We start from the raw sequence: 12,569 nt of genomic DNA, 5'->3' as shown, positions 1-12,569 counted from the left end.
CAGGGAGTAGAAAGAGGCAATAGTTCCTAGAAGCAAAGAGTTCAGGGCAGGTAACACCCGTGATGTCTACTGCAATGGAAAATTAGCCATTTTCTATGTGATAAAGCATTCAATTAACAGTGTAAATTGTCATATTCTAGCATCAAATAACATTGTATCGAATTGTATACGGCAAAAGCTATTAGAAATACATGGAGAAAACGAACATATCTACAAATCAATGGGAGCAAAAGCTTCATTAGGTGATTTTCTGTTCTGCTTTATTAGTGTAAACTAGCCTGGCACATAGGAACCATTTAATAAGTGTATTTTCACACATTTACATTAAACTCACAGATTATAAACATGATTAGTGTGGAATCATGTCTTTCTTGTTCTCGCTCTATTCAACACTTAGCAATGGCTGGCACATAATAGGTGCTCAATGAATATTTGTTTAACGACTAATAACTGAATCTCCACTTTAATACTTGTGGGAGATTGAGTAAGAAACATCTTTAATAGATTAGAATTACAGATCACAACCAGCTGCAGGACAATCATCGACAGGAAGACACTGGAACTCACAAAGAAAGATACCCCACATCCAAAGACAAAGGAGAAGACACAGTGAGATGGTAGGAGGAGCGCAATCACAGCAAAATCAAATCCCATAACTGCTGGGTGGGTGACTCACAGACTGGAGAACACTTATACCACAGAAGCCCACCCACTGGAGTGAAGGTTCTGAGCCCCATGTCAGGCTGTCCAACCTGAGGGTCCGGCAACGGGAGGAGGAAATCCTAGAGAATCAGACTTTGAAGGCTAGTGGGATTTGACTGCAGGACTTCAACAGGACTGGGGGAAATAGAGACTCCATTCTTGGAGGGTACAAACAAAGTAGTGTGTGCACCAGGACCCAGGGGAAGGAGCAGTGACCCCAGGGGAGACTGAACCAGACCTACCTGCTAGTGTTGGAAGGTCTCCTGCAGAGGTGGGGGGGCGGGGGCGTGCTGGGTCTCACCATGGGGACAAGGACAATGGCAGCAGAAGTTCTGGGAAATACTCCTTGGCGGGAGCCCTCCCAGAGTCTGTCATTGGCCCCACCAAAGAGCCCAGGTAGGCTCCAGTGTTGGGTTGCCTCAGGCCAAACAACCAACAGGGAGGGAACCCAGCCCCACCCATCAGCACACAAGTGGATTGAAGTTTTACTGAGTTCTACCCACCAGAGCAACAGTCAGCTCTACCCACCACCAGTCCCTCCCATCAGGAAACTTACACAAGCCTCTTAGATAGCCTCATCCACCAGAGGGCAGACAGCAGAAGCAAGAAGAACTACAATCCTGCAGCCTGTGGAACAAAAACCACATTCACAGAAAGACAGACAAGATGAAAAGGCAGAGGGCTATGTACCAGATGAAGTAACAAGATAGACAACATTAAACACAACAACATTCGCATTATAGGGGTCCCAGAAGGAGGAGAAAGAGAGAGAAAGGACCAGAGAAAATATGTGAAGAGATTATAGTCGAAAACTTCCCTAACGTGAGAAAGGAAACAGCCACACAAGTCCAGGAAGTGCAGAGAGTCCCATACCGGATAAACCGAAGGAGAAACACGCTGAGACACACAGTAATCAAATAGGCAAAAATTTAAGACAAAGAAAAATTATTGAAAGCAGCAAGGGGAAAAAGAAAAATAACATACAAGGGAACTCCCATAAGGTTAACAGCTGATTTCTCAGCAGAAACTCTACAAGCCAGAAGGGAGTGGCACGATATATTTAAAGTGAAGAAAGGAAAGAACCTACAACCAAGATTACTATACCCTGCAAGGATCTCACTCAGATTCGATGGAGAAATCAAACATTTTATAGACAAGCAAAAGCTAAGAGAATTCAGCACCACCAAACCAGCTCTACAACAAATGCTAAAGGAACTTCTCTAAGTGGGAAACACAGAAGAAAAGGACCTACAAAAACAAACCCAAAACAATTAAGAAAATAGTCACAGGAACATACATATCAATACTTACCTTAAATGTGAATGGATTAAATACTCCAACCAAAAGACACAGCGTTGCTTAATGGATATAAAAACAAGACCCATATATATGCTGTCTACAAGAGACCCACTTCAGACCTAGGGACACGTACAGACTGAAAGTGAAGGGATGGAAAAAGATATTCCATGCAAATGGAAATCAAAAGAAAGCTGGAACAGCTATACTCATATCAGATAAAATAGACTTTAAAATAAAGAATGTTACAAGAGACAAGGAAGGACACACATAATGATCAAGGGATCAATCCAAGAACAAGATATAACAATTATAAATATATATGCACCCAACATAGGAACACCTCAATACATAAGGCAACTGCTAACAGCTATAAAAGAGGAAATTGACAGTAACACAATAATAGTGGGGGACTTTAACACCTCACTTACACCAATGGACAGATCATCCAAACAGAAAATGAATAAGGAAGGACGAGCTTTAAATGACACAACAGACCAGATAGATTTAATTGATCTTTATAGGACATTCCATCCCAAAACAGCAGGTTACACTTTCTTCTCAAGTGCGCACAGAACATTCTCCAGGATAGATCACATCTTGGGTCACAAATCAAGCCTCAGTAAATTTAAGAAAATTGAAATCATAACAAGCATTTTTCTGACCACTCACTATGAGACTAGGAATCAATTACAGGGAAAAAAACGTAAAAGACACAAACACATGTCACATGGTGACATTCCATTCTGGCACATGTCTTTATCAAGCTCAACTTTCACAAAAAGAATGTGAAACTGCTTCTAAAGCATATGGCTGCACACATAACTAGTTCTTCCGATACCGGTACAAAAGTAAAACTCACTGCTATTTGAAACTAATTAAAAAGCTCATTTGAGAAACTATTTATACAGCACAGCTGTCTACTAGAACTTTCTGCAATGACGGAATGTCCGATATCTGAGCTACTGTTCTGGACACTGCAGATCTAGATCATTATGCCTTAAAGTATGGTCCCTGGGTCACAATAATCATCACAAGATCACAAGAATCACTTAGGATCAGGCACAATGAAATCTGAAAAGGACTGGTTCTCAAGGGACACAGTACCACTGACTATTACCATAACCAGTAGAAATTTATGTGACACTTTGATTATAACAATTATAGGTGAGGCGCATCTGGCATTATTAGGGATGAGCAATACACAGATGTACACACCTAAGAGCTGGTATCCCAAATGACATTCAACTATCCTGCCAGGCATTCATGTAAATCTTTTAAAAATCTACTTTTAATACTGAAATTTTGAATCTAACTGTATTACCTAACATCTAACACCAAGCAGTTTTTGCACAATTTTAATATACTCTGAATTTTCCAGAAATACCTTAAGTTAAAAAAATGTATAGTTTTGTCCAGAACTTAGTACTAAGCATTGTTCACTTCAGAGTAACTTAACAACTTGCATTTAGAGTTGTCACATTCACACTGACACTAGGTATGTGTTCAATTACCAGACTACTTTCATTATATAGTTACATTTGGGCTAAAATAGCTATACTTAAAACTACCTCCCTCTAATTTCCCCTCTGATTATTCTCTTATTATCTATTATTCTCTAGATAGGGAATTTATATTTTAACAAGTGGTAAGCAATTTCACTTCAGGATAATAAGAGCATGCGGTGATACATTTGCTTATACATATGGGGTGCTGTGTCTGACAGTGATCCTTAAGAATCACTGGTTTAAGGATTTATGCAGCCGTTACCATCCCCCTAGATCAGAGGCCCTTAATTTGGGAATACAAGGACACTCAGCCTAAGGAATCCACAGAGTGGCTTCAGAACAATAGAAATCCTAAATAATATATACAATTTGATACATATGTATAGCAACCTTGAGGGGTTAACAATATAACTTTGTTCCATCCCAAACTGTTAGCTTAAGTACCATTACATTACACCCTGAGACTATATATGCTGGGCTGGATTATAAACTTGGATCTCAAAATGTGGTCAAGCCCCACACCCAATTTACATTTATGGAACTGCAATTTCATCACTTCATCAGCCTACACTAGACTATTAACCCTGACAAAGGATTAACCTCCAAAGTTTACAAGCAGCTCATGCAGCTCAATATCAAAAAAACAAACAACCCAATCCAAAAATGGGCAGAAGACCTAAACAGACATTTCTCCAAAGAAGATATACAGATTGCCAACAAACATATGAAAGAATGCTCAACATCATTAATCATTAGAGAAATGCAAGTCAATACTACAATGAGATATCATCTCACACCAGTCAGAATGGCCATCATCAAAAAATCTAGAAACAATAAATGCTGGAGAGGGTGTGGAGAAAAGGGAACCCTCTTGCACTGTTGGTGGGAATGTAAATTGATACAGACACTGTGGAGAACAGTATGGAGGTTCCTTAAAAAACTAAAAATAGAACTACATATGAACCAGCAATCCCACTACTGGACATATACCCTGAGAAAACCATAATTCAAAGAGTCACGTACCACAATGTTCACTACAGCTCTATTTACAATAGCCAGGACGTGGAAGCAACCGAAGTGTCCATCGACAGATGAATGGATAAAGAAGATGTGGCACATATATACAATGGAATATTACTCAGCCATAAAGAAATGAATACTGTATGCTAACACATATATATGGAATCTAAAAAAAAAAAAAGTTACGAAGAACCTAGGGGCAGGGCAGGAATAAAGATACATACGTAGAGAATGGACTTGAGGACACGGAGAGGGGGAAGGGTAAGCTGGGAAGAAGTGAGAGAGTGGCACTGACATATATACACTACCAAATGTAAAACAGATAGCTAGTGGGAAGTGGCTGCATAGCACAGGGATATCAGCTGGGTGCTTTGCGACCACCTAAAGGGGTGGGATAGGGAGGGTGGGAGAGAGATGCAAGAGGGAGGAGATATGGGGATATATGTATATGTATAGCTGATTCACTTTGTTATACAGCAGAAACTAACACCATTTTAAAGCAATTATACTCCAATAAAGATGTTTAAAAAAAAACCTAATCCCATAAAAGCTAGAAATGCTATAGAATGTCAACCACTGCATTACATACACTACAGGGTTTTTTTAATGAAGACCCATGGAAGAAGGCTAAAATTCATTACACATTTGCTCTGCACCTGATACTGCACTATACTTTATACAAATGATGTCGTTTAAGTCTCACCATTGCCCTCTGATATAGGTATCACTCATTGTTTCACAGATGAGAAAACTGGCTTAGAGAGCTCAACTAACTTGACTATGTTCATACATTGAATAGATGGCTGAACTAGAATTTGAACTGAGGCTCTCTGACACCAAAGCATGTGTGTGCTTTTCTGGAGGAGGTTGTTATTTATTCTTTAATTTTACTGTGGAGTATGTACTGAATCCCATCTTCCTTTGACATAGCCAGCTGTATACTTAAAACAAAAATTGTGTCCCACAAATGGCAGTCGCCCAAGCATGACATTAGCATCTTTGAATAACTTGCTTCTCCATTTTATTTGGTTACTAGAATGGGCTTTATGGAATGGATTTTGCATGCTAACTTCACTTCTGGCTTTTTACTTCCTATAATAAAGCAAGAAACAAACAGAGGCATACCACATGCTGCTTTAGGTAATACAAAAGATATATTAAGACAGTCCTGTAGAGTACAAGCTTTGCTTGATGATTTATAAACCACCATGCAATCATTTTGTAGTTAAAAACACCAACTATCACTTTGAGAATAAGTACATAAGCTCCAGTATTTCCCAGTTAGAAAACTTGATTACCTTGGCTGCTTTCTAAATAGTAAAAGAAATCTTAACATACAGAAAAACAATGAGCATTTGAGGACATGGGCAAAAAAGCAGGGAGGTCAGTTGGGATGTCTTTTAGCCTAAGAACCCAGATAGTACCAGGGACAATCAGGAGAAACTGCAGTGGACTCAAGGACATTGTCTAAGTAGAGGGGAGAGAAGAAAATAATGATGTAAATCACACTCTGTTGACTGGATTAATGGTAAAGCCATCAGGTAGGAATGGGGTTAGGGACTTGCTGGAAGTGAAAAGGAAAAGAAAATAGGATAAGACATTTGGTTTTGCTGACACTGTCACTAAAAACATTTGGTTTTGCTGACACTGTCACTACAAAACATTTAGAGTAAGGATCAGCAAACTTCGTACTACAAAGGCCCAGAGTAATAAGCATCTTACACTTTGCAGGGCTGTCTCAGTCACAACTAGTCAACTCTGCCATTATAGGACACACACACACAAAAATCACAGACATGTAAACAAACATGTAAGTCCATGTTTTAATAAAACTTTATTTACAAAACAGAATGCAGGCCAAATATGACCTATGAGCTATAGTTTGCTGACCCCTGACAGAGAAGTCCAATAGGCAGGAAGAAGCATGATCTGAAGCACAAGAAGGTGGTCATGGATAAGGACAGAGATTTGAAAGCCACTGACAGTATGGATAACCTAAGAATAGTAGAGATGGAAGATATGAACATTTAAAGATAGAACCCTTATAAAATAGCAACACTTAAAAAAAACATGAAGAGGAGGTAAATATTTGATGGTAAATGATTAATAATTAATGAAAGGAGAAACGTTGCATGCAATAGGAACTTATGATTCCCTTAAATATCATTCTGGCTCAATACAAATCCCATATGCTTGGAGAAGCACAGAACACTGCAATATTTAACTATGGTTATTATCTAGAAGGCACTGCTAGAACACAGAAAAAGCCCCAAATGTATATGGAATACACCTAATTAACACTTTGACATAACAAGACAATGCAAAGCTGGGTCAAGTTGGGACAAATCTTATGCCTCACATACCTTATAAATTATCTTACACCAGAAACAAAATGTCAAGCATCATGCACAAACCACTTACCCAAAATTGAGTTAAAGGTTGAAGACAAAACTAAACCAAAAAAAGCCCCAAACAAAAAACGCTTAAAAACAAATGTCAAAAGAAACTTGTTATGACAATATAAAGATGTGTTTGGGAAATGCTCTCAGTTCAAAAATTGTGAAGTTAAATTCATTACAAGGCTTGAAAACAAAACTAGGTCCTATATCAGTGTTACCTGATTCAAGCTTTTTTAATATTTACAGGTCTAAAATAGAACTGCTAGCTTAATGCTTGTTTTCTGGAAGAAGTACTATCTAGCAAATAAACTATTTTATTTGTATTTTAAAACAATGTTGGCTCACTAGAAGAAAATAAAACAATTAAAAGTCAATCAGAAAAATATGAGGACCACAACTGCAAAACTTGCAAAGCAGCATTCTGTAGAACACAATTACAAAATTGATGATGATCCTTGCATGTGGATTAGAACGGTCTGGGTGTGGAATGGGTAGAGAATAGGGCCATACAGTACTGCTAAAGAAAAGCAAACTTACACATATCACAAAACTACACTATACAAAGATAAGACTATAACTTACATTGGGAGACTGTAAAGGCAAAAATTACAAGGAAAGAAGGAAGACAGGCAGTCCTCCAATAAGGCATACATTCATATAATGGATCACTCACTAGGCAATTAAAAATGTCTTATATGCGTTATGATGTGTAAAACTGTCCAAGATTATTGAATGAGGAAACAATGCTATTGATAATTCTCAATAAAATGATTTGTGTCCAAAGAAAAAAGTTACACACATGTGCCCACACATACATCTGGTGTATGCACAGAAAATTCAGACATATACAAGAAATTTGAGGGGTACCTTGAAAAAGAAGAGTAGGATTGAAGGAGGCAGGAAATTGTCACCTTCTACCCTTCTACAGTCAAAACAAAATAGGCATGTGTTATGTTTGTGTTTTATGTCAAACATTAAAGAAAAAAAATCAGTATTTTAGAAGGTGAATAAAGGGAGAACTGCTATGTATAAAACCACACCAATACAGACACAATCATTTAAAATGCTTCAACAAATTCAAAAGTATGTTAAGTACAATCTCATAACCAAAAAGGAGCCACACCCACAAAACTTTACTTGGACAATCACACAGGTTTCAGTAATATAAAGTAGAAATTAAGTCTTGCAAAAGCTGTGATTTACATGTGAGGGTTTGGTCGAGTCCTCCTATATAGTGTGATCTGTTTAGACTCAATGTTAGAGCTGGAAGGGTGTTCAGAGCAAACAACTTCATTTTATATTTACCTCTAGACTACTAATCCCCAGTAACAGAAACCCTAGGAGTTTCTATTTCAATAACATAAACTATTTGCAGAACCCTGTGGAAAGATTTATTTATTCTGAATAGATGTCTGCTTTTAAAATTTTAGAGCAGGGACCAGTCTTTTGTTTTCTGCTGTATTTTCCAGCACCTAGAGCACAGTAAACGGAGGTACTCAATATGTATTTTTTGGAGGAAACGTAGGTATGTAACTTCTGTACAAAACTGAGGAATTTGTAAGTTCTGAAGTAAAAGAAAAGGGGGCAAGATTAAAATGTGGAAACTGGTTCCTCTGAATTGGGAAAGACATAGCACATGTGATCTCATGCCCACAATTTCATTTTTCTTTTGTTTCTAGCAGTGGAAGAAATAATCACAAGACTATTGAAGTCTAAAACTATCCAAGGTATTAGGAATTTCTACTTTGAAATTCACAATAAGCAAGATACCAGAAAGTATTATTGAAAGACTCTACAGACTAGGGCTGAAACTTTGACACCAAGTCCATTAGTTGTGAGATGAGGAGTGAAGAGATAGTAAGCTGGATGTTTTTAGAGACTGATGGGCAAATGACCTGGTCTTGGCTACTGAGGAAAACCTAAGAGTAGTGTCTCTCAAATTATATGTGATGAAGGACCACTTTTAAATCCCGAACTGCACTCTTGTCACAAATATATTTTTAAAAATCCGTTAGTAGAGAAATAACCACATACTTTAGTGTCACAGCAATATCAAATTTCCGTAGAAGTTTCTAGATATTCTTTAATTTCTATACGTTAATTTCTATACTGGTCCAGAGAGACACCAGATAGCACTGACCTAGGGTTTTGTTTTTTAATGTCAATCTGACCTGAAATTTTGCATTTGCCCAGAAGGTCTAACTCTGAGTGAGAAAATTCAGCTCTTTTTTTCCTCTACTCAATAATGAAGACAATCCATAACAATTAAGAGATAAAAAGTAGCACAGAGACTTGTCGTTAACTTGTTTTAATTTTAAAATGTAAAACATCACATTATCACACTGCCTTAGTAAATTAAAATTGTACTTTTGAATGCAAACTTCAGCATTTAAGAATCTCAGCTCAACTTGAAAACTTTGCTTTATTTTGCCATTTAGCTTAGAAGATACAGGATATAGACACTTAAAACTGTATACGAAAATATTCACTTAATCTATGCACCTCTAAACTCCTGTACCTTTGTCTCCATGTTCTCAAAAAACCCCAAATGATTAGTTTAGCTGACTGCGAACAGAGTGGCCTCGGGGGACACTCCATTTATTATACGTTTCATTACCAAAGGAAGTAAAATTTATAATGTCCTGACTTATAAACTTACTACAATCTGGTGCAATTTACTATAGCCCATCAGGTAGGCTCTATATCACTGAGACTGTATAATGTGCTTTATAGGATCTCCAAAACCAAATTTCCAGGATTCAAATCCATACTAAGCGACTTAAATCCTCACTGCTTGTTTCTTCATCTGTAAAAGGGGGATAACAGCACCTACATCAAAGGATTATTGTGCAGGTTAAAGTGCGTGTGAAGTGCTTAGAACACTGCCTAGCACATAAGTACTAAGTAAGGATTTTAACTTTTTGATTCTTACATAGTATGCCTCAAATCCTTCTGTAGAACTGGAATTATTAACAAAACTGGTTAAATGAAATATGGCACATCCCTACAATGAACTACTATTTACCCATTAAAGATTATTTTAATAATCTACTATGAAAATATATTTATTTATAATATCCTGTTAGAGAGGGAAAAGTAACTTAGAAAATCATGTACAATCTAATCTTATATTTAGAAAAGATGCTAATAAAGTTAGGAAATTTGCAAGTCATTGTGGTACTTAAGTGGCATTTGCCAAAAGTGACTCAGAATCATTCCTCCCCACCCATACTGGGAAAAAGACTTAAAACCGAATGTGATTCTCAGATGGTAATAATGAGGACAATCAAATGCTATAAATTAGGATTTTTAAAAATTTAGAACTGTGTACATTTAATGCATTATTCCTCCTCTACCCGCCAAAGCTGGTACTTCTTAAAATGGACTGCATCCTAGAATTAAGGAAATTAAGCATTAATTTCTAATAGATATATTCCTCCAATGCCACCCATTGCCCACACACTACCACCTCCACGGTCACTTTTAAGCAAGCTCTTGAAGTGCTCACAACTACGTATATCAACAAAGACAATAAATCACCTTAAACAATCACCCAACCTTAAACAACAGATATTACTAGGTACAGTATATTCAGATTATAAACACAAAAGACTCAGTTATTTCTAGAATACTGAACAAGGGGTGTTTGTGGTATTGCAAGTACTCAGATGGTAGCTTGTGGTACACTTTAAGCTGTTTTAAATTCCTCAATAAAATCAATACTATTAATTTCATGTTTATTTTATATAGGATTTTTGTCAAACTTAGCAGCTTTAAAATGATTAATTCATAATCACCATCTAAAGATGAAATTTCCTCTCAATTAATGGTTCTCATTCTACCTACAGTTCAACTTACCCTTTTGTCTACAATATAGCCATATTTCATTTTACGGGATCTGAAATATACAATAATTATAAACAAACTTTTCAAATTTGCTTTCAAATGACGCCTATAAAGAGTAGATCAAGTTTTCAAGTTTACATAAATCTATACTACACCAATTCATCATTATAAATACAAGCATTCATAACCTGTTTATTCTAATTCTATTTAGACAGCAACACTAACAAAATTCTTAATGCATACGCCCCCCACCACCTGTTAACTCTTTCCCTATGGTGTCATTTGGACACTTGAAAATTAACGTCTCAATTCAGCAACCAAGTTTTACAACTGTTATTCCTACCAATCAAATGGTGATGCACTAAGGTCACAATTCTCATGAGTTTTAACATATTAAGAGTACATTATTTACCTAAGACTGAAGGACTGTGCCTCTTACTTTATTAAAAAAAAAAAAGATAGCCACATCAATTTAATTCCATATATGATGCTACCTATTCACTTTATTAAAAATTAAAATAAACGTAATAATCAAACTAATGCTCCAAACTTACGCTATTCACGTGGAAGACACTACAAGAGAAGACACCACAGAGACTGCCTTGCAATAAGAAGTACAAATTCCTTCTATAGAGATGGAGAAATAAAAGGAAGGACAAATCTAGTTGTCTAAAAGACAATTCACTGTACACATTTTATTTACAGTTTTGTACACTGTCTTAATATGAATGGGACCGCTTTTCTACTTGAGCCATTTTTTAACCAAAGCAAAATAACCTAAGTATAACAAAGTGTTAAAATACAGCATAAAGATACAAAAACAGACATACTAATTCTAATTAGGAATGTAATTATGATGTGACATTTTTTATAATCCACAATTAAGTTTAGGAAATCACACAAACATAGATCACTGATTTGAATGAAATGCATAAATTTGTAGCAAAGCTTTGTAGTTACAAAAAAACAAAAAAATTACCAAAGAATGCACAAAATTAATGTTTATTCCACCTTTGTGTCATATTCCTGGATCCTTCACCAATGTTACATGAGGAAAAAAACAAAAGCAAAACAAATGAAAAACTGAAATCAGAATCACTAATGTTATCAAGTAGGGAAACAAATAAATTAAAATCTAGCAGCCATCAGCAAGAGTACAGCACAGACAATGCTGTAAAAAGAAACAAAGAAAATTGTTAGAAAACTGTATGCATCATACTCTTTCAAACCAGCAAAATATGCTCCTGCATACAATGGAACATAAACAGAATCGTTCTCTTGTAAGGTATAGAAATGCAAATTCTTTTCTTTAATATTGTAGATGGGTCAAATGTGTTTGTAATCGTTAATTCTTTTAAGCTATTACAGAGTGGGCCAGGAACACATTTATGGATTCTGGGGACGATGTGTACTGTAATTCTTTGATTGGGATAGTGGACACTCTAGCCAAAATTAAAAAAAAAAAAATATATGAACACAGAAGTACAAGACAAAGGCGAATGAGACTTCTCTTATATCTTAGCAACATTTAGATGGAAATCAAATTTAAATGCAGTCCACTCTGCTTTTGAAGAGGCTTTGGTTCAGCTCCCAAATCTCGATTGCTTGACGCAGTCTCCTATGAGAATACTCAGAAGGTGTCTTCTTAAACAACAAACCTATTTTTAGTGGTGGAGCCGCTCTTAGTAGCTGTGTCTGCATGGGACTGATAACCAATCACTATCTTTGGAGGAAGTCCTAACCTTTCCTTGTATACCCTCCTAGAAGATGAAAAAGAAGAAAAGTAGCCATTAATTTT

General features: G+C 36.5%; 1 protein-coding gene across 1 annotated transcript in view; it reads right to left on the bottom strand.

The window, feature by feature from the left end:
- Positions 1-9,217: 9,217 nt before the first annotated feature.
- The window catches only part of EIF4E (eukaryotic translation initiation factor 4E), a 114,694-nt gene continuing 111,342 nt past the window's right edge, over positions 9,218-12,569 (bottom strand). The window contains exon 8 of the mRNA XM_024736051.1: positions 9,218-12,531. Coding sequence (XP_024591819.1) covers positions 12,417-12,531 — 115 coding nt within the window. The 3' untranslated portion in view covers positions 9,218-12,416. The remainder of the gene's footprint in view (positions 12,532-12,569) is intronic.

This window comes from Neophocaena asiaeorientalis, unplaced genomic scaffold (genome assembly GCF_003031525.2).
Source record: "Neophocaena asiaeorientalis asiaeorientalis breed wild unplaced genomic scaffold, Neophocaena_asiaeorientalis_V1.1 scaffold7, whole genome shotgun sequence".
Taxonomy (NCBI): domain Eukaryota; kingdom Metazoa; phylum Chordata; class Mammalia; order Artiodactyla; family Phocoenidae; genus Neophocaena; species Neophocaena asiaeorientalis.
This window is presented reverse-complemented; position numbering and strand designations above follow the sequence as displayed.